The sequence below is a fragment of the Vulpes lagopus genome, chromosome 11 (genome assembly GCF_018345385.1).
Source record: "Vulpes lagopus strain Blue_001 chromosome 11, ASM1834538v1, whole genome shotgun sequence".
In the NCBI taxonomy this organism is placed as follows: Eukaryota; Metazoa; Chordata; class Mammalia; order Carnivora; family Canidae; genus Vulpes; species Vulpes lagopus.
In genome coordinates, this window is record NC_054834.1 from 73,808,627 (window position 1) to 73,834,415 (window position 25,789).

Below are 25,789 nucleotides of genomic sequence, written 5' to 3' on the forward strand. Positions count from 1 at the left end.
GACTTGATCCCGGGACTCCAGGATCATACCCTGGGCCAAAGGCAGACGCTTAACCACTGAGCCACCCAGGCATCCCTGAAGGAAAATTTTCATCTTAAATACAAGCCTGAGCACCACAAATGGGTCATTCAAGTCCTCTTAGAGGCACCTATCATGTGCCATTTTACAGATGCCAGTGGCAGGATGAGTTTACCAAGTTTAGATGTGTACCTAAAGGATTATTTTTAAGATTTTTGTGTGTGTTTTAGGAAGACTAATTCATAGCTGGATGTTGGTTAGATTGGATAGAGTCCCGCTCCTCCCCAAACGAAGAGGCTGGTAGCATTAGTACAAGAAAGAAGTGTAAAGTTGTAGGAGGTTGGGGATCCCTGGGTGGCTCAGTGGTTTAGCGCCTGCCTTTGGCCCAGGGTGTGATCCTGGAGTCCCGGGATCGAGTCCCACATCAGGTTCCTTGCATGGAGCCTGCTTCTCCCTCTGCCTGTGTCCCTGCCTCCCCCCGCCCTCTCTCTCACGAATAAATAAGTAAAATCTTAAAAAAAAAAAAAAAATATATATATATATATATATATATATATATATATATATATATATATATAAATAAAGTTCTGGGAGGTAATGGGAAAAGTGAGTTTTGAGAAGGTGGCAACAGACTGCACTGGGAGGGCTGGTCCCTGGGGGTCCCAGCTACTGGGAACATCACTTACTAGTAGCAAGCTCTGCACCAGCTGCTGTGGTTGATATGGTGAGTAGCATGACTGACCTCTCCTCTTGTAGCTTCCTGGCTGGTGGGGAGATGACCTGGGCATCCTTAAAGCTAGTAGGATACTGTGGGAGCATAGGACTAGTCTTTAATAGGGTCGGAGATGGCTGTCCGGGGGAAAGTAATGGTAAGTTGAGGGAGGTGAGCCAGAAAATAGCAAAGGTCCAGAGAGGGTAGGACTGAAAAAAGGTAGGTATGGGTGGAGAGGATTATGAGGGGCAAATGGGGATGAGGAAGCTTGAGGCTTTTGTCCTAAGAAACACACTGATGAGTTTTAAGCCAAGTCAAAGCTGTCTTGTAAGAAAAATGTTCTGGCTCCCAACATGGAAGACAGGGGTTGGTCTGGAGGCTGAGAGGCAGTCAGGGCTCTTGCTGTGATCAAGGTTCCAGACAATGGTGGCTTTGAGTGGAGTGGCAGAGATGAGGTAACCCAAGAGGCGGATGGGTTTCTGAGATATGATGCAAAACAGACACTCTTCCTTCTTTCCCTGGCAACATCCAAACATGGCCACATCCATATCCATCCTCAAAGAAACCAGTATGAAAGCAACTCCTCGTCCAAGACCCTGTCCTTTTCTAGAATGTGCAGGTCCTTCACGGTCAGCTTGGGGAGTAGGGTGGTCAGGGATTTCCCACTCCCTTGAAGGTAGTGGTGGAAGCCTACTCGGGACCTCCCAGATGGGAGTTCAGCTCTGAGGTGCTGCCATCAGGGGTGAGGTGGTGGTCGACTGGCAGTACCTAGTACACCCATCTAAAGGCTAAAAGCTTGTACTCACCAAGCCAAACAAGCAGCAGCAACATGCGGTGGAACAAATGCTGACTGCAGCCTGTCTGGTCCAGACCTGGCCCAGTGACCTTGAGCAGGCACCGCTGAAGTGCCAGTGCTGCAGCTTTGGCAGAGGGAGTTTGGCCTTGAATCTCCAGGGGATGGCAAGATTAGAAATCTCCAGGTCTTCTCAGGACAGCACTATGGAAGGGGGACTATGGTGAATCAGGCAATCGCATTTGCACCTCCATTAAAAGGTTCACCTTGATAAAGTAAAATAGTATGGTGTTTCTAGAAACAAGTCATGCTTTTTGATATAAAAGGGAAAAAAAAAAAAAGGAAAGGGAAGTAGTACAGGGACATAGCAGTTCTGCTGCTTCTGCTCAGAGAAGAATGAAACAGGTAAATCTTGGCCTTGGCCCCCAGCACCAGAGCCTGAATGACCTTCTGACACTTTCACACACTCACACCAAGGCAGAAAAGGTTTTTAAGTTTTAGTTTTTAAAGCCTTTTTATTTAAAAGAGAGAGAGAGAGAGAGAGAGAGAGAGAGAGAAGCAAGGAAGGAAGGAAAGGAAGGAAGGAAAAAAAGCAACCCAGAACCCCAAACCCAAAACACCCAAATCAAAATATTTCCCACTGGAGGCTATTTCTTTTTTGTCTTTTAAAAATTTTATTACACAAATATCTCCCATTCCCATGTGTCAGAGGAAAGATGTCCTTGCTCTTTCTAAAACCAATAGTGGAGAACGTTTAGAAAACAAAAGTCCAACTAGCTTCCCTCCTTCCCTGGCCCAAATAACCCCAATGTCTCAACTGAGATAGCAGGACTTGTCCCCTTAATGCTTACATTTAATTTAAAATTTTTAGCACAACATTGGAGATTGACTCTAAATCAGCAACAAAAAATATATATTTACAATATTTCTCCGAAAAACAAAAAAACACAACCAAACCCTTTAAACATAGTGACTTTAGGAGTTTTATTTATGGAGCAGTTATTTTTTAATCACCAAGTGATTTTATATTATATATATATAAATTTTCTTCCTTTCCTTTGTGGTTTTTCGCCCCGGTGCTTGGAAAGATGGAGGCGGGGTGTCTGGCCCTGCGTTCTGAGGAGGGCAGGCTCTCCTGGCAAGGCCACATCTCAGAGCAGATTACAGGAAATGCGATGGGACTCCTGGGATCCTCTGTCCCCAGAGACATTTCTTTCCTCCACAGGGACTAATAACCCTCACCTCTAAAAACCATTTCCCCCCACTCACAGTCCTAGAGAAAAAGGAAACCCAGCAAGAGCATAGGTCCATCTGTTACCACTCCTGGGCTCCCTTTCCTGCTGACCAATTTACGTGCGCGGTAAAAATGCTTGTTTTCCCAAACCAGAAACAAACAAAAATAAAAACTGTCCCCCACCCCCCCAACCATCAGCTTGGAAATTTCTGTGGATGAAATGTCCCAAAGTCAGAGGCACTCTCCCGGCACAATCCCTGCTCTGAAGGGGTCTCTCCACCTCCCCTTTTATAAAAAGACAACAAAACGAAACAATCTTTTCAGTACTTTCCACAGGAGCAACCAAAAAAAGGCAGGAAGCTTCCAATTATAGGTCATTAACAATAATATTAATAAGGTTTTTGCTCAATACCCAGGGTTCTTTACAGAGAAGTTCCCCTAACTGAGGCACTCTGGAATAAGTCACTGGCATTTCCTCAAAGTTTCAGCCCCAGCTCACCGGGGCCTGGAGACCAATGGAAGGGGCAGAGGGTCATGGGAGCAGACTGCTGCTTTTAAAGGTGCAGCCAAGACAATCAGCAGATTGGAAGAAACAGACACAATGCCATCCCTTACCAGGACCCAGTTTTCTCTTAGGAGGCCAGTCAATGCCAGGCTCAAAGCTGGGCTAGGTGGCAAAGAGGGGGTCCCTCTGCCTCTATTGCTTTGGAAGTGGCAAGTGTGCAGTTGGCGTCTCTCCTCAGGGTGGCTCACACTTCAGACCCCTGGTGCCTGGGCTCCTTCCCCTCCCCTGGAGGGTTTCAGGAGGAGGAGAGCCTGAGACTGGGCTGCAGGAAAGGGGCCAGAAAGGGAGGGGGTTGGAGGATGAGAAGGCGGGGCTCGGTTGTGCTATCGCTATCCTCACAGATGGGGAGCAGAGTGCAAATCCGCATCTATCATTTATAAGCTCTTGCCACAGGCTGCTGCTATTGAGCATCTCCTCACACACTTAAATATTGACCCAAAAGAAATTCCGACCGACCTTTCTTTTTTTTTCTTTTTTCTTTCTTTTTTTTTTTTTTTAAAGTGCAAAAAGCTCTCTGCTGCCCTAGAGAGAGGATCTTTGGACAGGCCGTTCAATGCAAAGTAAAAGGGGGCAGCTGATGGGGCTTGACACAGGGCGGTGGAGCGGGAGACACCATGCTCCCCTCCCTCCCTCCCTCCACACACACGTGTAATACACTCAGCCACACACACAGAGGCACATGCACACCCCCTTCCACGGCTACAGGCAGAGGGCAGGTGACTGGCTTCAAAGCAGGACCCCCCACCCTGCCACAAGGTGCCAGATCAGTGAGCCACTGGGCTAAACACAGGCCTGGGCTCTGGGGGCTACACCACACTGGACGCCCAGAGCCTGCTGGGAGGCAGGTGGGGACCTAGCCAAGTTCTCTGCTCTCCCCAGCTCGGGGAGATAGGCTGTTCCCTCTGAGGACATGCATCCTGGGAAAGCCCTGTCCAGGCAGGAAGGAGGAACATGTGGAAAGGGCAGTGGGAGGCTGAAGAGGGAGAACAAGGAAATGGTGCCTGTCTCAGAATCTGCCTAGGAAGCAATAAAATGGGGGTGTCCCTGGGGTACACAGTTCCAGCTCCTCTAAAGAGCTTCAACCCCAATAAGTGCAATAAGGACCTCATAGAGACTAGCGGGCAAGTCTGGGGTGGGGTAACCTCATTACGTGAACTACCACGGGCATCAGACAGGATCAAGCTAAAGGAAGGGGGAGAGCATGGACACGGATGAGAGGTTTTAGACACCTCAACAGCACCAGTATGATCGGCACGGGTCTGGCCTTTCTGGGGCTGCTGGCCCCTCCTGCAGAAGCCGGGAGAGTGTGGTGGAGGAGAGACACACACTGGACACCACAAGGAGAACCTGGCCACGGAGACAGGGCCGCTTTCTTCCCTGGAAATTTGCTCAGAACCAGGCACAGCTGGGGACCATGGATGGGGAGAAGGGCCCCAGGACCCGGCACAGATGACGGTTGCACAGACACCCCGAACTGAGAGCCCGGCCTCCTGGCCAATGAGCGAGCAGGCGGGCGGGCAGGGGAGCAAGCGAGCAGGCACCATGACTGCACACAGCCTGTGCTTTCCCCTCAGATTCGGATCAATTTGCTACTCCTTTCTCCTTGGGAGGGAGAGGAGCAGGCAGGTAAGCCTGGTGTCTACCACCCTCTCTGCCCCGCCTGTAGGGGAAGGGCTCAAGGGACAGGAGAGCAGAGAGGGAGTGTGACGCTGGCCTCAGAGCCCGTGCAGGGTCGGGGAGAGAGGCTCTCCTGGCTGGGGAGTCAGGGGAAGATCGGTTTCCTGTTCAGTCTGGGCTGCGTGTATTTTAGCTGATCTTCTGTATCAGCTTCTCGTCAGACAGGCAGTAGAGACTGTTGATGGACAAGTCTGAGATGAAGTGCTCGCAGGCTTTTCGAGTGATCTGCTTGCATCCTCGAAGGTCGATCAAGGTGACATTGGCAATGCGCCGTAGGTAGATCAGGGTCTGATCTGTCAATTTATTGCAACCTGTGGGGAAGTGACCACAAGGACAATGCTGTGTACACACAGCCACAGGAGCCTGCATCTGTTGCTCAGTTCCCAAGCTCTTTCTCCCCTTAAAATGCTAAAGCAAAAGCCCCCTTAGTTTTATAACTACTCGGCTCAAAGACCAGAAGGATCTCATGAAGACTCCCTCACTCCCTGCAACACAAGGCTGACCAAACCACAGCCGATGATGGCCACCTAACCCTTGGGCACCAGACAACTATTTGAGGTCTCCATCCCCTAATCAGTTAAAAGAGAGAGAAATCCATGTCCTTGTCCAGATATGAGGAAATGACATAATTTAGTTCAATCAACAGACCAGGTTCTCTGTTTTACTGGTCAAGCTCCAGGCAGAGCTGGGCATGGTCTGTCATGAAACATCACAGTAGCGTACCTGCCATGTTGAGCTCTGTGAGGGAGTAGCGAGTGGAAGACCCGACAGCGGTGAGCAGATTAGAGGACTGATCTGTCAGGTGGCTGCAGTGACTGAGGTCGAGTCGAGAAAGGAGGGGCATGTGGCGAATGATGAGGCGAAGTGTGGCATCCGTGATGTCAAGGCCTGCCAGCCGGAAGTCGGTCATGTTCCGGAGTTTACTGCGATTGTCCTGACCTGCACAAGCAAGGAGAGAACCTAAGTCAAAACTCTTCCCTCTAGTCCGGCTCCAAAATTGCAGACAGCTCAGCTCCTTCCTAGCCAGGCCTCCTTGCAGAGGTTAAGCAGAACTGCCCACACCCAGCCCTGCCTGCAGGGAGTGAGCGGTGTGTGGGGGCAGTTTCTAGGAAACCAGACACGTTTTCTTTCTTCTCAGCTGCTAGATTATGCCTCGCTTACACAGTGAAAGGGTATGTGTGCAACGCTCCACCCCTCTCCATACTCCCACACTTTTTTAGACCACTTTTAATGTCCTACCTCAGCCATGAAGCTTTCCTGGACTTCCTCAGGATTATACTATCTGGGTCCCAAACTCTAGTACCTCCTAAGGTGTATTCCCTCCTTTGTCTGTAGGCAAGTAGATGGATGTAAACAGTAACCTGCACTTATACACAGGCCATCACTCTGTTCTCCATTTGCACATACCCACAACATCATTTCTGACACTTCTTTAGTTTCTGAGGACAAAGTCTGTTGAAAGACAAAGCTACCCTAAGATGAATGCAGAGAAGTCAAGCCCAGAGCTTACCTGGTTTATCAGCCGGTGGAGTCAGCAAGTCCCGAATTTGAGGGTCCTTGATTCCTACTGCCCACCGAAGATCAAGGGTCCTGAGAAGGGGGCAGCTGGAGGTGCTGAGGGCAGAGACTGCAGACCAGGAACAGCCTGCTAGGAGGAGGTCTTTCAGTCCTGCAACAGGAAGAGATATAGACATGCAACCGTATACTCTATTACACTGTCTTGCTTTGGTGGTAAAACCAATTACTCAGTTCCTACCAGAGCAATGTGGTAAGTGTGAGGACTTCCTATCTTCCTAAGACCTCAAAATGCTGAGGGGAACAAGGCATTCTATGGGCCCGACCATGGCAGTATCTTACTCAAATCTCTTCAGTGGTTGTGCCCACTCTCTTCACTGTCTGGGGTGATAATCGTCTAGTCCAGCTAGTCTGGAGTGGTGCTTTGGGGACTGGCAGTTAGGGGGCCCTGGGTGAAGCCCCTGCTAAGCAGGAAGAGGACAATGGCATGGGACTGCTGCCTGAAATTGCCCTAAAGCAATTTTAGGCAGCAATGCCTACAGCCAGCTTGCTCACCTGGCAGCCTGTTGACAAGCCACGTCAACTGTTTCTTGGAGATGTTGGTCCAACTGAGGTCAAGGCTGACTGGCTGCCTCTTGATGATGCCACTGAGAGCCTGGGGTACAATAGCCTTACACCTACTCAAGTCAATTTTTGTCCAAAGTCTCTTGTCGCAGCACCTGTGACAGAAAGAGAACTGGCCGTCAATAATCCAGTACCCCTTGTTGGAGGAGCTCCCATCAAAGGGTGCTGCAGGCTTTTGGATAAAGAAGAGCGCCTAGAGAGCTACCCTGCCTATGCTCTTCTACAAGCAGACAAGGACCATTCCCTATTGTTTTTTTATTTTTATTTATTTATTTATTTTTGGGCCTCAGAGAAAAGGGCTTGCCCTCTACGGCAACCCTCTAGGTTAAATAGTAGATAATGACCAGTTAACCAATTTACTCTGAAAGGGTTAAGAACACAATTGTTAGGAATACACAGCAACCAATATATTATAACCCCTCATTTGCAGTAAAATGATATGGCTCCCACCAAAGCTTGTGGAAGTTAAATACTAAAAAAAATGATTTACTGCCTGAAGTCTTAGGCTTGCTTCCATTTTCTCCCTTGTCAGTCATAGCCAGCTGCCTGGGATGCAGGGCATTCCTCGGCACAGCTACAATCCATCCTGCCTTAAGCTCTACAAAGAGCCCATTACTGTATCAGGCCAAAAGAGGCTCTTTATTATCAGGCCAGGAGAGTCTTCTCCCTGTCTTGGGTTTCTGCTTCAGTGCTGTCCTTTTTATTTTCTGGTCCCGTCCAGGACAGAACTAGAAGGGAAAGGCCTGCCTTTCCACTGCAATCTACAGTCCATAGGCCACAAATAGCACTGTAATATGCAGGCTTCTGTTTAATATTTTATAGCCCTTGCCCCCAAGGCCAGCTCAGAGTCTGGTCAGCAGGGGAAGGGGAGACAGCATATAGTACAAGTCTTATATGGCTTGGCCTGGAAACTGAGGGATAGAGCCAGGCAGACCCATTGGCCCTACAAAGAGAAAATATTAGGAGAATTTAGGTAGGTCATATATTAATTCAGTTTTGGGAAGTAAACTTGTGTTTGCAGAGAATGATGTCTTTATTTAAAGACTGAAAATATTTCACCAGTGGCACATGAGACTTGTATGGCAAAAACAAGCTACTAATGATAAGAGTAGTGAAGCTCAGAGTTTAACATCTATCAGAAGCCCCTGGAAAACATACAGATTGCCTGGCCCCACCCCCAAAGTTTCTGACTCAGGAGTACTGAAACAGGCCCCCAGAATCTGCATTTCTAACATGATCCCAGTAAGGACAGTGGTCTACCAGTTGTCTAAGAATTACACTCTAAGAATTACTGTAATTGGGTTGGACCCAGACACAAGGTATGGGTTATGTCCTAGGGTCTAGGAGCTAAAGGGAAAATAAGGCCCTATGGAAACGTCTGTTTATCATCTTGAGGGACTTTCCCCCCTAAATGTTTTACTGTTTAACTTGAGAAAAAATGGTAGGTCTCGTTAGGAAGGACGAGTTAAGTCTTAAGTTTCAAAACTGGACCCTGCTTCCTGGAAAGGAATTCTGGGCCAGACTTGGGGGATAAGAACAAAACCTGGAAAACTGTGAAAACATTCACATTTTTTGGAAAGCATGTCCACCTCTCTCACGAGACAGAGAGGTAACTGAGGCAGGGGCTTAAAAGCAGTTATCAGTGTCACCAGCAAAAGAAGTGACTGGCACAGAGTCACACTCTCAACAAATGTGTGATGAGTATAGCCTATTTGAGGGGGAAAACTGATGACTGAAGTTTTAGCAAAACTGTAAAAAATCCATCCCCCAAATCAGTTTCAAGTATCCAGTGAAGAGAGATGGGAAAGTATGGAGCAGGGAGAGAAAGCAAAAGGCCAAATTTTCCTGAGGACACCTGTAGGCACAATGGCCACATCTTTAATAGGACCCACTGACTAGGAAAGAGATGGATTGACTTAATCCTTTGGGACACAGCAAGCCTCCAGATGCCAAGACACATGCAGTTCTCATATGGAAAACCTGCCACCTACTCCCGTACCCCTACTCCTGATCCCTGTATCCCTGCTCACCATTTATACCACGTCTTGCACACTCGCATACATTCACAAAGTTCTCTGCGGCTGAGGTAGCGGAAGACAGACATCCAGACCTCCCGCTGCATCCAGCTTTCGTCTCCATCCTGAGCCCAACTGCCCCGGCCATTCAGCCTGGCTGCACCCCCCTCCTCTGCACTGTCATCTTCCTCCTCCTCCTCCTCCTCTTCCTCCTCCTCTCCCCCCAGCCCCTCCTCGTCCCCACGCTGGGGGGTTCGGGCTGGGCAGTGCTGCACTAGCACACGGGGGGAATGGCGAAGGTTGGCAGATGAGGCCGTGATGGCCTGCAGCTTGGGCACAATGGATGTCCCGTGGAGCTCTTTGGTGGGCCTCTGTAGCGTGACAGTGAGGTACGATCCCCGGATCTTGGCTTTCTCAACTTCAGACAGCTCCTTTTTGCCGCTGGGATTGTTCTCCTTTTCCCGTACCATGGTGCGCTCTGTGGCCTGCAGCCGCAGCAACTGCCGCCGTTTGAAGCGCTCATCGCGGCTGGCACTGTGGTGGTCGCTGGGGCCAGCCCCAGGGGATGACCGAGTCACCATACCCCGGGGGGAGACTGGGTCATGGATGAGCTGCAGCATAGAAGTGGGTGAATGAGGCGGGGGTGTGAGGGGCTCGTCGCAGCTCCGCAGGGGCCGCAGGACTTTGGCTTGCACGGCTTCTTCATCACTCTCTTCAATTTTCCGCTTCTGTAAAACAGGTCCCCCAAAGCCCCATCAGTGCGTTACTCCAAAACCCTCTAGATTTACAGTGAGTCTCACTGTTGTTCTGAGGAGACTAGAAGACAGACTAGACTGCTTCTCTTCTATGGGGAAAGGGGTACCTGCATGCTAGAGGGTGGTCACCTCCTTGGAGTCTGCAATATGCCTGGATCAACAACTGTGCTCAAGTCTGTGCCCGAGAGAGCTGATTACAGAATACACCCTTCAAATAAGTCACTTGGGAATCTACCTGTGACAGAAAGGTTTGTGTCCAAGTACAGAGGAGTGAGATCTAAATTTGGGCTGCATGATTCCACAGCCCACTTTATTCATCTCTTGCCCCAATTTCTGGATTATAATTCCCTGGATAAAGATATCCTTTAAAGAGGCCACAACTTTACCCCTATGCAATCTGACCATTTTAAATTCTGTCTCTAATTTAGCTCCTTCACCCAGGAGATCCTTCTGATTGTAGATGCTTGTGGTAGAGGAAAAGCATCCTACATATACTGTTTGAACTAGGACACAGAATCTGACAGCAGTAAACACCACTTTCAGCTCCACCAGCGTCTGAGCCAGGCTGCTGCTTCTACTCAGCACCCCACCCTATCCCTAGAGACCAACTGCAAGTAAGATAAAGAAGAGAATGAGAACCTCTGTGAGGAACTGTGATGCTCCAGAGGAATCTGTGCTGGATGAAGAAGAGGAATTTGGGTTCAGTGAAGCCAACATTCCATAAAGGCCTACAACCTCATCCTAGGACACCTGTCTTGTCCTGGAGCCCACCGTGACTGATGTGATAATGCGGAACCAGTGTTCCACTAGGGATCAGCGAACAGTGGTTCACATTTTCCTCAAGGAGACAGTTTCTGTCCCTCAGCAACAAGCCCACTCCCCTTCCTCTGTACCTTCTTAGAGCATTATGGTTGGAAGAGAATTGATCATCTTTTGGGTGCCGGCTTTTACAATGCAAGAAGGTTAACACTAAAACACAGCATCCATCAACCCACCTGCTGCAGGAGGGAGGCATACGCCCACCACTGGTGTTGCTGCCAATGAAAAGAGATATAAAAGCTCCCAGTGTAAGGAGCAGGGGTAAGGAGAACTTCAGCACTGGTCAGCTCTAGAAATCTCTGCACTCCAAGAGAGACTGAAAATTCAACTACCTCAGCGCCCAAGTGGGAAGAAATAGAAGACAGGAAACTTGTCCCTACTCCTGTGCAATGCACCTGGAGGAGACCACCAGGGCCTGGATGGCTGCCAGTAGGCCAGCTGCCTCCTCCATATATGCCCTCAACAGGTCTCGTTCTTGCTGGCCTGAGTAACTAGAGTCTTTTTGGCCCTCTGACATTATCCATTGGGCCAGCAACCTCAGCTACGCAGGGCCAAGGTTATGGCACTGGTCCCCTTGCAGGGAGGGGCTGCCTCTGTAGGACATGTCTGGGCACATGGGTGGAGCTTTCTGCAAGGCCACAAAGGTGAAGAGGACAAAAATGTTGGGTCTGCTTAACTGGAAACTCCAGCACACGACTGTACCTACCAGCTGCCTCAGGTTACTGCCTTCCCTCTAGTTTCACTCCTCAGGAACAACTGTTCTTGCCTCACTGCTCTCTTCACACAACTCAGCTGTGCTACCTCTTTTTCTAGGGTCCCAGAGTGTAAAAAGACCTCAGCAATTTGCAGACCCCAAGTAGAACAGTATTCAGTACTACAAAAAAGACAAACACTAAAAACTCAAAATAAAAGAAAAATAACCAAAGGAAGGAAGAAGATGTCAAACACAATACAAAATAATCTGTGAGTCAGAAAAACCATATGAATAAAGTTGCAAAAGCAAATGTATTCTAGCCATCCCTAAGCTTGAGGTTTCCTTTTTTCTCCAGTGGAAATCTGGAAAAAGCTCCCTTACCTGGGCTTTCTCCGAGCTGTCCTCCTGGTAGCACTTTGGACACTCCCAGCAATTTGGCAATTCCTCATTAAGCAGCCCCTCTCCATCCATCTGAAAGAAGACAGAGATATTAAATTAAAAAACAAAACAAGACAAAACAAAACAAAACAAAAAACAAATGCCCTTGTTTAAGTCTCCTTTATCAGACAATAACAGCCACATGGTTGAGAAAAATCTGGAAGTTACCCATTCATAAATGCATTGGCCCACCGGAGGAAAAACCCAGCCACAGGGAGAATGGCCACCCTCTGTCTTGGTTACTTGATCAACTTAGATTCCATGAGGAGATTCCCAAGAGTTTGGGTCAATCTGGAGTCTCTCCTGACATACAGATATATATCTCATTATATATATATATGGGGGTGCCTGGGTGGCTCAGTAATTGAGCATCTACCTTTGGCTCGGGTCGTGAAACTGGGGTACTGGGATTGAGTCCTGCATTGGGCTCCTGCATGGAGCCTGCTTCTCTCTCTGCCTGTATCTCTCATGAATAAATAAATAAAGTCTTAAAAACATTTATTTTCCTGAGAGTCTCATGCCACTTTGCAAAAGGAACTGATCACACAATTTGGAAGGTGCCAGACCTCATCTTGATAGTGGGGCATAGTAATTATGACTGCTTGGGTTCAGACACTAGTGGCCTAGTCTCTGTGACTCTATGTTCTCATCTGTAAAGTGGGGGGTAAATAACAATTCCTATCTTATGGGATTCTGGTGAGCATTAAATGAATTACCTGTTAAGTGTTTAGGAAAATGCTTGGCATACAGTAAACACTTTTTTTTATCAACATGGAGATGATATCCTATTTTATTGATCCTAAAATGCATATTTTTTCACACTTGAATATTTCTAAAATTGGGCTGCTTCTCACAATTTTTAAAAAAATTTTTATTTATTTATGATAGTCACACGGAGAGAGAGAGAGAGAGAGAGGCAGAGACACAGGCAGAGGGAGAAGCAGGCTCCATGCACCGGGAGCCCGACGTGGGATTCGATCCCGGGTCTCCAGGATCACGCCCTGGGCCAAAGACAGGCGCTAAACCGCTGCGCCACCCAGGGATCCCTGCTTCTCTCAATTAACAGTATCTTACAATCACTGTCAGCCAGGTGGCAGTCATGATATAGTTGTCACCTTTGGAAAAATCAACAAAATATCAGCAACCAATGTTCTTTATTTATTTATTTTTTTATTTATTATTTTTTTTTTTTAGCAACCAGTGTTCTTTAAATTGAAAGAAATATGAAGAAATAGGGTAGACCTAACTTCACAGGGCTGTCTTAAAGATGTAAATAAGAGAGGTGCTTGGGTGGCTTAGTCATTAAGCTTCCGACTCTTGATTTTGGCTCAGGCCATTATCTCAGAATCGTGGGATTGAACCCTGCATCAGGCTCCATGCTCAGTGAAGTCGCTACTTGAGATTCTCTCTCCTTCTCTCTCTGCCCCTGCTCATGCACTCTCTCTCTCAAATAAATAATCTTTATTTATGTTTTTAAAGATTTTATTTATTTATTCATGAGAGACAGAGAGAGAGAGATAGGCAGAGACAGAGGCAGAGGGAGAAGCAGCCTCCATTAAGAGAGCCTGATGTGGGACTGGATCCTGGGATCTCGGGATCACGGGCTGAGCCACAGGCAGATGCTCAACGGCTGAGCCACCCAGGCATCCCTCTCACATAAATAATCTTTAAAAAACCAAAAAAACCAAAAAAGAAAAAAAAAGGTATAAACAACAGAATGCATGTAAAACAGAGGTTCCCTGGGGGCCCTGAGTGGCTCAGTTGGTTTTTTTTTTTTTTTTTTTTTAATTTTATTTATGATAGTCACAGAGAGAGAGAGAGAGAGAGAGAGAGGCAGACACAGGCGGAGGGAAAGCAGGCTCCATGCACCGGCAGCCCGACGTGGGATTCGATCCCGGGTCTCCAGGATCACGCCCTGGGCCAAAGGCAGGCGCCAAACCACTGCGCCACCCAGGGATCCCTGTTGGTTAAGTATCAACTCTTAATTTTGGCTTGGGTCACGATCGCAGGGTTTGAGATAGAGCCCTGCGGAGCTGGTAGGGGAAGCCTGCTTAAGATTCTCTTTCAATTAATCAATCAATCAATCATGGTTCTCCACCCCAACTACATCTTAGTATCACTTAAGGAGCTTCTGCACAGGGTCCTTGCTTTAAGAGTTGATTGTGACCTCTTAGAGATTACGTCAACTTCCCTATTACTTTTTCTTAGAGGTCTTCAAGTGCATACCAAGACTGCTACAGAATAAGCACTCATTAAGTGTTAGCTGATACTATTCCTCTCATCATCTTTCAGGAACTAATATCCAGAGATACAGAGAAGTACGTAGTGGAGATGATTAAAGGCATGAGGCATTCCAAAACAGACCTGGCAGTTCCACCAGGCCTGGAGACTCCAAATACACTCTTTGGAAGCCAGACTGCAAGCTCCATGAGGACAGGAATAGGGACTACTATTTTGTGTCCTGAGCTATCCTCAGGGTCTAGCACAGTGGCTGACACACAGTCTAGACATCTGAATCAAGGCCAGATGTTAGACCATGACATGACCCATAGCTGACAGTCCAAATTAGGGATGCTGGTAGCCTCTTATGACAGATTCTCACACTCCTCTGTTCTACTCAGTGCCTTCAGACATTCTACAGCTAAGGCCTCAGAGGCCCCTTAGGCCTCTCCTCACCTGGAGGCAGCCAGGATGAACAATCTCATTGCAGATACAGCATTCCATGAGTTTCTTCTCGAAGTCCTGTGTCTCTTCATTTTGATCCACCTCTCCACAGAGGGAACACGTGACAGAGTGAGGCAGTCTGGGCTACAAGAAGACGAAGATAGAAACCAAGAAAAGAGCAAGCAGACTTAGATCCTTATCGGTCCAGCTTCCCTTTAACTCAAGATGGGTTCTTTGTTTCTATAATTCTCTTGGGAGCACTCAGGGAACATGGAAACCAGTGGAGGAAGAAGACAGGGAGAACGAGAAACTTATAGAGACCAGTTTATTCTCCCCAGTCTGTCATAGGCCTCATAGGTCCCTCCACTTGAAGAGGGATGGACAGCAGTGATGTGCTCCTGGAATACTGTGTTCTCATCTGAAAACTGGGTGAGCAAGGATGAAAGATCATTTTTAGTATTATATATATATATATATATATATATATATATATATATATATATATATATATAGTATTTAGGATCATTTTTAGTATTAGGTATCTTCCTTTTGAGCCCTGAGAGAAAAGGGACAAAACAAAGCAAGCCAAAGAGAATAACTTCTTTCCATCTCTGGAGTCTCTCAAACTCTCACTACCTACACCTCAGCCCCTTTGGTACCACCCCTCCAGGTTTGAATGCGAAATGTGCATTTATTCACCAGAATGGATCTATTCTTATCCTTCTGGTCCATCTTTACACTTCTGGCCCATCCCCCCTCCAACTCTCCCCCAAGGTCTTTACTCAGCATGCCACTTACTGCCAAGCACTGCCGAAGGACACAGGACTGCTTCATGCGGCCAGGTCCTCCAAACTTCTTCATGTCCCTGCAGTAGTGGCAGACACCACACTCTCCTTGCACACATGCCTTGCATTTCCGACAGCGTACTCGTCTCCGCCTGGCTCCCGACACTATAGGGGAGGCGGCAGCTGGCCTCACAGGTGTTAACCGAGGAGCTGGCTTCATAGTGTGAGGCTTTGTGATGGGGATGGTAGGAACCCGCACCTTTGGTCGGGCCGGGAATTTAAGCTGGAAAGAGAAAGCAGTGAGGTCAAATATATCAAGTTGCTTTAAGGACTGGAGAGGGTAGAAGATTACACAGCCTGGCAAGCTATGGCCCATGGGCAAATCTGCCCACTGCCTGTTTTTGTAAATGAAATTTAACTGGAACAGAGTGATGCTCAGCATGGTCTACGGCTGCTTTCACATGCAGTGGCAGAGTTGAGAAACTGCCACAGAGATTGGATGGCCTGTAAAACTGAAAGTATTTATTATATTTACCTTTACAGAAAATGTTTGCCAATCCCTTCAGGCTATTTATTTCAGCTACATCTCTCTCACTCTGTTGAGCTGTGACACTTGCCCCTCCTTGAAGCTTTCTGTGTGCCAAAGTCACTCCAAGGGCCCTCCAATATTTCCTTATCCTGAATATTATTACTCAGAAGATACTCATAAAGAAGACTATATAAACTACTTCAGGGTGAGATGGATCTTGCTTATTTATTATTCTGAATCTGGTATATAACAGACACTCCAGTAGACCTTTAAGTTTAGAATACATCTCTCAGCTATATGTTTATAATTTTATTACTTGTATTTGTCATAGTGATCTTTTCAAGAACAAGGACTGGATCTTTTAGTTCTTTAATTTTCCATGGTGCCTTAAACATGTTTCTTTTTTTTTTTTTTTAAGATTTTTATTTATTTATTCATGAGAGACAGAGAGAGATAGAGATAGAGAGAGAGAGAGGCACAGAGACACAGGCAGAGGGAGAAGCAGGCTCCATGCAGGAGCCTGATGTGGAACTCGATTCTGGGTCTCCAGGATCACGCCCTGGGCTGCAGGCGGCACTAAACCGCTGCGCCACTGGGGCTGCCCCCTTAAACATGTTTCTTACACAAAATATTTAACAGCCAGAAATGACTAAACTGTATAAAGGCAGTCTCATGCAGTCAAGCATAGGCTAACTGGGACTCCTCTACCTAGGAAGTGGTTCTTTAATTTGTCTTTTAGAGCGATACACCTTAACACTCCTGGAATGGGATGGCTCTGCAAATTTCAACTGGGAAACACCGAGGAAGGACTTACGTATTTGCCAGGCTCATGGACAGGATCAGAATTCTTACTTTTATTTAATAACCTTGACAAAGGACAATACGGGAAAAAATTATATGGGACCTAACTGAACAGGCATGAAAATTCATAACTGGCAATTTATTAGCTAACAGGTAATTCCTTCTTTTTTCCATTTGATACTGAAAAATCCAAATTAAAGGTTTTTTTTTAGTGTGCATTCATTCCATCATAGAAACACTCCCATCATTTAAATATATATGATTACTTTAACTAGTTAAAAAAAAATATCTGTGAAATAACTGAATCACAGGGCCAAAAGGATAAGAATAGATCCATTCTGGTGAATAAACGCACACTTTCGCATCCAAACCTGGAGGCAAGTTCCTAGTTTGATAGTTAAGAGAGTCACTTCCAAAGATAGCCAATTACCCTGACCCAAGAGTTAAAACAGAACCGAAAAATGATTTCCTGTCAGTTTATATTAATGCACCAAAAGCTGTCTGCCTCTAGTTCTTTTTCTTTCTGGAATGGTGATGGTCAGCCAGCAACATGCTTCAGCAGCCTGAAGATCAAAAAGAATCATTTCTTACCTTATCCCTTTTTGGCCACTGTACTATAGGGACTCCAGTGAGGGCTAACTTGGGATCGCTGTTGGCAAGCTCCTCCAGCAAAATCTAAGGGTAGGATAGGACAGAAGAGGGGGAAGAAAGCAGGAACAGTGAACAAAGAGCCAACCACTCCCAGCAGCATTCAGACTTAGCCTCAGTCCCCAAGAGCAACATGGGAAGGGCAGGCTGGCAACTGTGTTTTCCTTTCATTTAGAGACTCACTGCAAAATAAATAAATTGAAGATGAAAGAGAAAACTCAAACTAGTGTGGTACTATCAAGACTTGTAATTTACCTTTGCTCCCAATTCCAAACTTGTAATACTCACTGTATTGTTAGTATGTATGCTGAAGTAACTAGCTACATGGCGACAAGTGTTACTTGTCACCCAGTTCTATATATGGCAGTAAAACTTAAGATTGCCCCTTTACTTTTCAGTATCAATGAATATTATCCAGGAGTACTGCCTTCATTTTGCAGATCTCAGCAAAGTGGCAAAAAAGGACTGGCTAATACTGGATTAATAGTATGAAAGGCAGAGTCTTAATGTCTCGATTCAACCCAGAGTTATATTCTTCTAAGGCTGGTTACGGAAATCTCAACTTCAAATCAACCAATCAATCAATCTCTCACACACACATAAAGTAATTATTTGGCTTTATTCTTATAAATGGAACAGGAACAATCTTAGGGGCAACAGTTTTGATGGTTTTAACCAATCTAGTTTGAATGACTTGAGGACAATGCTATAGTAAGAAACTGCCACTTAAGTGAATCATGCTAGTTGAGTGTTTTTTGGAAGACAGTCTTTATGTTTTAGACAGAAATTTCTGAGTCCCAAACCTTCTAGCAGATTGAAATCCCTCTTTCTTTAACCTCATGAGCCCTAATGCAAAGGTAAAAGCAAAAGAACACAAATCCAGAAGACAAGTTACAAGATTCCTTTCAGGCTGCCCTAGTATATTAACTGTTTCAACAAAAACTAAACTTTGATCCTGGACAGTGAGCATGCCTGAGCCATTTTTAATCATCATTTCCATAATCCTATGGGCTCTATGCCTACAGACCAGGACTTTCTGAAGCATGAAGCCCTTTTCTCCAAGCATTTTCATTCTTAACCAAAGGATCGTAACCTAAATCCCAGAGTTGGAACTCAGAAAGACCCTTTAAAACTCACACCCAGGAAGCTCCTCCACGAAGATCCCTTTTGCCAAGGCTCCAGATGCCTCTCACCCTCCCCCAAACTGATTTCATTTGCAGACGTTTTATTTACTTCAAGTTGCTATGGCATCCTATTCTGAAGCCTCCTGTTTAACACCCCACAGTGTGGGGGTGAAGAGGCGAGGTGCGGTGCCACGTGGGACTAGGCTCCAGTAGGGGCTCCTAATCTCCCTAGGGTGAAAAATTCAGGTCCATTCAAAATGTGTGCTAGGGAGTGTACAGTTCCCCTCCCCCATGTCGTACAGCCGAGGAGTAGGACTCTGCCCATTTCCTCTGCCGGAGAGCACTGAGCTGTCCACAAACAGGGACTTTCCACTTTCAGCAAAACAGACCGCACAGAAAGATCTGCGATTGTTTAAGAGTAGGAAAGGAACCTAACTGTTCACCAGAAGCAGTCTAATTCTACCTGCAAGATTTTTTGTGGGGGACAGGGAAAGGTAGGTGGAGAAACTGTCTGCGTGGGGGTGGGGGGCAGCTGTTCACACATAGACGACATAGTTACTGGGGTCTGTGTGGGTGTGGAGGGAAATGCAGATTTCCTTCCAAGCCTTATTTTGTTGGGGCCATACAACCAAGCTCACCCAGCTTCATCAAAAAAGGCAGACTCCAGATGAGGCCCTCCAAGAAACCATATAAAGAAGCCACCACCCTTCACCAGAGGGGGTTTGGGACGGGGAGCAGAGAGCGGGGGTGGAGTGCGGAAAGGCTGACGCCTATCTAGGCTCCTGGCATTCGGGAGAACATTCAAACACAAGCCCACACCCCACACATCACAGGAAGGGGAAGAGAACAGTGGGCGTCTGGACAGAGAAGGGAAAAGGATTCCCAAAAGCCAAGCGACCCAATTCTGAAGCACATCCCACCAGGAGAGGGAACAAGTGCAATGACGGCTCAAACAAGACTAAGTAACCTGAGCATTGTCCTGGACTTGCCTGGTAGGCTGTTCTTCTGCCTCTTTGCTGAGACAAAGTCCCTACAGTTACACACACCCCAAGCCAGAAAGGGTTTGCCGCCCGCCCGCCTGACCTTGTGTTTCTCGTCGCTCTGGAGCTGCCGAGGCTCTCGGTTGAAGTTTCCCCAGCGTCTTTGTTTTGTTTTCTGTATTGGAAGTTGTGCTGAAGGAGTTAGGTTTTCTCCCTCTAGGAAAATCCCAATTTACTTGAAAATTCTGGAATCTCCCAAAGTACATCAGGCAGGGCAGTCCAGCTACAACCCCTCAGGCTACCCAGAGGGAGCAGCGTGTCGTGCTCTGAGCTCCTTCTCGAGCCCTTCAGCTCAGCCGCGGCTTCCTGTGCCTGCGAACAATGCTGCTGCGTCACCCACATGCAGCTCCCAGAAATGCTTTGCAACGGAAGATGGCAGGAGGGGGAGCTGAGCTCGAGTGAGCGAGCCAGGCAGAGGGCCCAGCCGTCCTGCTGCAGAGTCAGGAGGGGTGTGCTTGGCGAGGGCTGTCGGGCCTGTGATTGGAGGAAAGGCTGCCCGGGAGGCGAGTTGGGCCGCGCCCCCCGCCTCCTCCCTCCAACCACCACTGCAATAGGAGAACCAAGGCCGGCCCCGGAGGGCTCCCTCTGGCCGACTTCGGAAGGCGCCAGCAAAAGGAAAGGCTTTAACCCATTCGGCATCTGGGCCCGAGAGTGTCCTTGTCTCCGTCCACACCCTTCCCCTCAGGGTCACCTCTTATTGTTACAGCCAGCACTCTTTCCCGCTGACCACACACACACACACACACACACACAGACACACACACACACACACACACGCACGCACACACACTTCTCCCCCCTGCTCTTCAGGCAAACGGCAAGTCGCCCGAAGTTCAGCCTGTGCAAGAGCCAGGCAACCAAGCTGAGCTCCTCTGAGTTTCCTTTCTGCTGGCACGCCCGCCTGCTTCACCTGCCCTCACTCTCCCAAACCCAGAATCCAGAATGAGCATACGTGTTTCCAGAAAAACCTTCAGGAACGACACATTTCAACCAATATTGACATATTCAATACATATGTCTGTTTAATAACTACTTCTACAACAGATGCCTGCCTCTGGTTGGGATTGGGCACTCCACCACCGTTAACAGAAATGCCTAGGCAGCTCTTCTAGCAGCTCCATCATGACCAAGTCAAGCTAGCTGAGGCTAAATCTCAGGTTAAGGTGCTTTATTTTCCTGCCTTGGCACCAGCTCAAGAAACCACTGAATTTGTGTCCACCAGTCTCCTGGGACCCTGCCCCTGAGACTGCCCCCACTCCAGCACTCATGCACCTTTCCAATTCATTTTCTATCCTAGTAGTTTTGCCTGCTCCATTCTTTTTTTTTTTTTTTTTTTTAGATTTAATTTATTTGAGAGAGAGAGAGAGAGAAAGAGCACAGGGAGGGGGGCAGCATAGGGAGAGGGAGAAACAGACTTCCCGCTGAGCAGGGAGACCAGGACCTGAGATCCCAGGACTCCTGGGTCATGACCTGAGCAGAAAGCAAACGCATAACTGATTGAGGCACCTAAGCGCCCCTGCCTGCCCTATTCTTGACATTCCCTGAATGAAGCAGCAGACCCTGCATCTTGTCAGACATCTTGATGCCACTTCTGACAGTCCTTCAAGTGATGTGTGTCACAAACTCTCCATACACTGATTGAATCAGGGTGAAGCTCAGACTGAACAAGCAGTCTCAGGGTACAGTGCACTGTATTTTGGAGCCAAATTTATGTAATATTTAGATTCTCATAAATGTATGTGGCTTTTCCAGAAATTACAGAAGTTGCTTTGAAATAAACATCTCAGGCCACTAAGAACCTAGCTAAGAAACATTCTTATTTCCAGGACAGTTGTTTCAGTGAGTTTCTGGTGCAGAGTCAGTGGCTAATAGGCTTTACGAGGCCTAGGCTTTGCCTGGAGAGACTACATATTTTAATTTTTACAGTAGTTTACCACGGAAAGGAGGGAGGTTCTGTGCTTTTTGACCAAGCTCTTCCTGAAAGTTTCTATGACCATTCTAATCCTAAACCTCTCGTCTGGACTTATCTTAAGACTCAAAGACCAAGTGCAATCAGCCTATTAATGTCTGAAAAGTTTTCCTTAATAGTGTGAAAGGTCTTCTTGGAAAATCCTTGTTTTCCTTTTAGATCTATCTAAGCTGGAGGGATGATAAAGAACGAATACTTAGGACAAACATGTTATCAAGTTGTAGCAAGTGAAAACCCTAAAGGCTACCAGGAAAAAACAAAAACCAGAAAGGTACTAGGGAACTGACTCCCACTAAATTTCCAAATCATAAATTAAACAAGATCAATTTTTTCTACTAATTTAGAATAAAAGATAGGCAACAAAGATCAGAATTAGTAAGCATGACATTATGTAATATAAAAATAAAAACTTTGAAGAATTATGTGTATTTTAACCTAACCTGATATGCCTTGTAGCCGTTAAATTATTTAAAATTTTCTATTTAGGGGCCCCTGGCTGCTCAGTCAGTGGAGAACATAACTCAGTACTGGGGTGGTGAGTTCGAGCCCCACATGGGTTGGAGAATTTACTTTAAAAAAATAAGTAAACAAAGCAAAACTTTCTACTTAGTAAGAATGTGTGAATTATTACAAATAACAGTAAAGACTGAAAATGGAGTGCCTGGGAGGCTCAGTCAGTTAAGCGTCTGCCTTTGGCTCAGGTCATGCATGCATGATCTTGGAGTTCTTGGACTGAGCCCCCTGCTTTGGGCTCCCTGCTTGGCAGGGAGTCTGCTTTTCCCTCTGCCCCTCACCCCACTTATGCTCACTCTATCAAATAAATAAATAAAATCTTAAAAAAAAAACCCCAAAAAACAAAAAAAATTGCAAATTAAGTTTCATATATAGAAGTTGCCTCCCCCCCCCCAAATTTGGCTTCATGGATTAAGATCTAATACTGGGTCCTCTACCAATTCTTCTCTTTAACTAGTGGTAGAGTCACCCCCCAAAGTGTCAGATGAAGCAAACTGTTTTTTAAAGATTTTATTTATTTTATTGAAAGAGAGCATGAGAGTACAAGCCGGGGGAGAAGCAGAGGGAGAGGGAGAAGCAGGCACTGTGCTGAGCAGAAAGCCCGATGTGGGAGTCCATTCTAAAACTCTGGGATCATGACCTGAGCCAAAGGCACACACTTAACTGAGCCACCCAGGTGTCCCAGATAGGCAAATTGTGATTAGTGTCTGTATTTTTTTTGTTAAGATTTTATTTATTTATTCGTGAGAGACAGAGAGAGAGAAAGAGAGAGGAGAGACACAGGCAGAGGGAGAAGCAGGCTCCATGCAGGGAGGTCCGATGTGGGACTCGATCCTGGATTTCCAGTATCATGTCCTGGGCTGAAGGCGGCGCTAAACCACTGAGCCACCCGGGCTGCCTGTAGTGTCTGTATTTATCTGAAACCATGACTGCTTTCGGTACCATCATACTCCTCTGAGATAGAGCTTACTGTAAATTTTTAGATCATTATAAAACAAAATGTTAGAATCTCAGATAAAAGCAGTAGTAGCCTACTGCACCAGAAAGAACAATTTTGAAATTTATAAATTGAGGGTCATTTATATAATGTTGTAGTAATATGAATCTGTTTATTAACTTTTTATTTTTGTTTCTTTTTAAAAAATTTTTATTTATTTATGATAGTCACACACACACACAGAGAGAGAGAGAGAGAGAGAGAGGGGCAGAGACACAGGCAGAGGGAGAAGCAGGCTCCATGCACCGGGAGCCCGACGTGGGATTCGATCCCGGGTCTCCAGGATCGCGCCCTGGGCCAAAGGCAGGTGCCAAACCGCTGCGCCACCCAGGGATCCCTGTTTATTTCTTTTTTAAAGTAGGCTCCATGCCCAGCATGGAGCCCAACATGGGACCTGAACTTACAACCCTGAGATCAAGACCTGAGCTGAGATCAAGAGTTGAGACACTAACTGACTGAGCCACGCAGGTACTCAAGTTTATTAACTTATTAAAAGTTTGTTTAGGGATGGCTCAGTGACGGAGCGCCTGCCTTCGGCCCAGGGTGTGATCCTGGAGTTCCAGGATCGAGTCCCACATTGGGCTCCATGCATGGAGCCTGCTTCTCTCTCTGCCTGTGTCTCTCCCTCTCTCTCTGTATCTCTCATGAATAAATAAATAAAATATTTTTTAAAAGCTTGTTTAGTTATTTTAAAGCCTTTATTTATTTATTTGAGAGGTAGAGAGAGCATGCGGCAGGGGGTAGGGATAGGAACAGAGGGAAAGGGACAAGCAGGCTCCATGCCCAGCACAGAGCACAATGCAGGGCTCGATCTCACCACCCTGAGATTATGACCTGAGCCAAAATCAAGAGTTGGATGCTTAACTGAGCTACCCAGGCGCCCTTTATTTATTTATTTTTATGTAATCTCTACAGCCAACATGGGGTGAAAACTCATGACCCCAAGATCAAGAGTCATATGCTCTTTCGACTGAGCCAGCCAGGTGCCCTTTAATTTTTGAATTAAGACTTCCCTTAGGGCAGAATTCAGCCATCTATACTCAGTGTTCACTCAGTACTTTATGTCATGCATGGTACCTGTAAACCTAGAGTGTACTTATTTTCTCAGTCCATTTATTTTTTATTTTTTAAAGATTTTATTGATTTATTTATTGATTGATTGATTTGAGACAGACACAGAGAGAGAGAGAGGCAGAAACACAGGCAGAGGGAGAAGCAGGCTCCATGCAGGGAGCCTGATGTGGGACTCGATCCCAGGTCTCCAGGATCACACCCTGGGCTGAAGGCAGGCGCTAAACCGCTGAGCCACCAGGGCTGCCCTCTCAGTCCATTTAAATGCCTGCTTCACCAATGAATAGTAAGTCCCTTGAGGGCTTGATCCATAACATGTTTGCATATTTACACTCAGTTTGGTTCCTGGCACAGAGTAGGCTAGGCAGGCATGATTCAGAGTAGTGGAATAAATTAACTCATACATTTGTAACATGTATTTTGTTTTTTTGCAATAGTGATATGGCTTATTAAGTACTCTACTAACATTACCATTAATTTTCAGAATAGCTCCAGTGAGGTAGATGTTATTTTACAGAAGGGAAAATAGGTTTTCATATATCTAGTACCTTGACCAAAAATCACATGTTTGCCAAGCTTATCAAAATAGCTTAGAGGGACACCTGAGTGGCTCAGGGCATAATCCCTGGTGCAGAGATCGAGTCCCACATTGGGCTCCCTGTGAGGAGCCTGCTTCTCCCTCTATGTCTCTGCCACTCCCTCTATGTCTCTCATGAATATATAAATAAAATCTTAAAAAAAGAAAGTTTAGAGAGGGACACCTGAGTGGCTTAGTGCTTGAGCATCTGCCTTCAGCTCAGGGCTTCATCCTTGGTCCCAGGATTGAGTTCCACCTTGGGCTCCCTGCAGGGAGCCTGCTTCTCCCTCTGCCTATGTCTCTGTCTCTCTCTCTGTGTGTCTCTTGTGAATACATAAAATCTTAAAAAAAAAAAAAAGAAGCTTTGAGAAACCAAGAAAATAAATATACAACACTGAATTTGTTTCACTAAGTTGGGCAGCCAAATACATTGATATATTAAAAACTTTTTATCTATGTACATGTATTAAGAGTGACTTTATGACCTAAATAAATACAAACAAGAAAATAAGGTCTAATTAAAAATTCAGTCTTCCAACTGACTGCTACCACACTGCTGTGACCCACTGTCAGCAGTTGGGATGTCCCTCTCTCCAGCATCCCTGCAATGCACATACAAAGAGACTTTTTCTCACATTAATGGGATTGTACTATACACACTGCTCTAGATTCTGTCTCTTTATTCACCATCTATCAAGCACAAGACTTCTCTATTTCAGAGATTCAAGAGTATCTCACAGTGGGAGAGAATTCCATTCTACCTTTAGTACACTTTTCAGAGTCAAAGTTACCATACATTCCCAAACATACATACTGATTACTTTCCCCTGATCAATAAGTCAAGGGGATCCCTGGGTGGCTCAGCGGTTCAGCGCCTGCCTTCAGACCAGGGCGTGATCCTGGAGTCCTGGGATCGAGTCCCACATCAGGCTTCCTGCATGGAGACTGCTTCTCCCTCTGACTGTGTCTCTGCCTCTCTCTCTCTCTCTCTCTCTCTCTCTCTGTGTATCTCATGAATAAATAAAATCTTTAAAAAAAAGTCAACACTTTTTAATATCCCCCTTTTTATCTAATCCCTTCCAACTTTATAGTCTATGATCTTTCTTCAACAATGCAGAATTTCACATTTTAGAATCTTCAAAGCCTTTTCCTACCATTACTAAAATGGCCTTTTCTTTCAGGGATACAGAATCATGGATCTTTCATCTCCCC

General features: G+C 46.3%; 1 protein-coding gene across 5 annotated transcripts in view; it reads right to left on the reverse strand.

Annotated features, from left to right (window-relative positions):
- Nucleotides 1-2,177: 2,177 nt before the first annotated feature.
- The window catches only part of KDM2A (lysine demethylase 2A), a 156,284-nt gene continuing 132,672 nt past the window's right edge, over nucleotides 2,178-25,789 (reverse strand). For all 5 annotated transcript variants that reach the window (XM_041722902.1, XM_041722904.1, XM_041722903.1 and 2 more), the window contains exons 13-21: nucleotides 17,230-17,313; nucleotides 15,322-15,591; nucleotides 14,536-14,667; nucleotides 11,803-11,892; nucleotides 9,169-9,881; nucleotides 7,070-7,233; nucleotides 6,510-6,668; nucleotides 5,723-5,938; nucleotides 2,178-5,310 (exon numbers count right to left, since the gene is read on the reverse strand). In XM_041722902.1, the coding sequence (XP_041578836.1) occupies nucleotides 5,129-5,310; nucleotides 5,723-5,938; nucleotides 6,510-6,668; nucleotides 7,070-7,233; nucleotides 9,169-9,881; nucleotides 11,803-11,892; nucleotides 14,536-14,667; nucleotides 15,322-15,591; nucleotides 17,230-17,313 (2,010 nt within the window). In that variant the 3' untranslated portion in view covers nucleotides 2,178-5,128. The remainder of the gene's footprint in view (nucleotides 5,311-5,722; nucleotides 5,939-6,509; nucleotides 6,669-7,069; nucleotides 7,234-9,168; nucleotides 9,882-11,802; nucleotides 11,893-14,535; nucleotides 14,668-15,321; nucleotides 15,592-17,229; nucleotides 17,314-25,789) is intronic.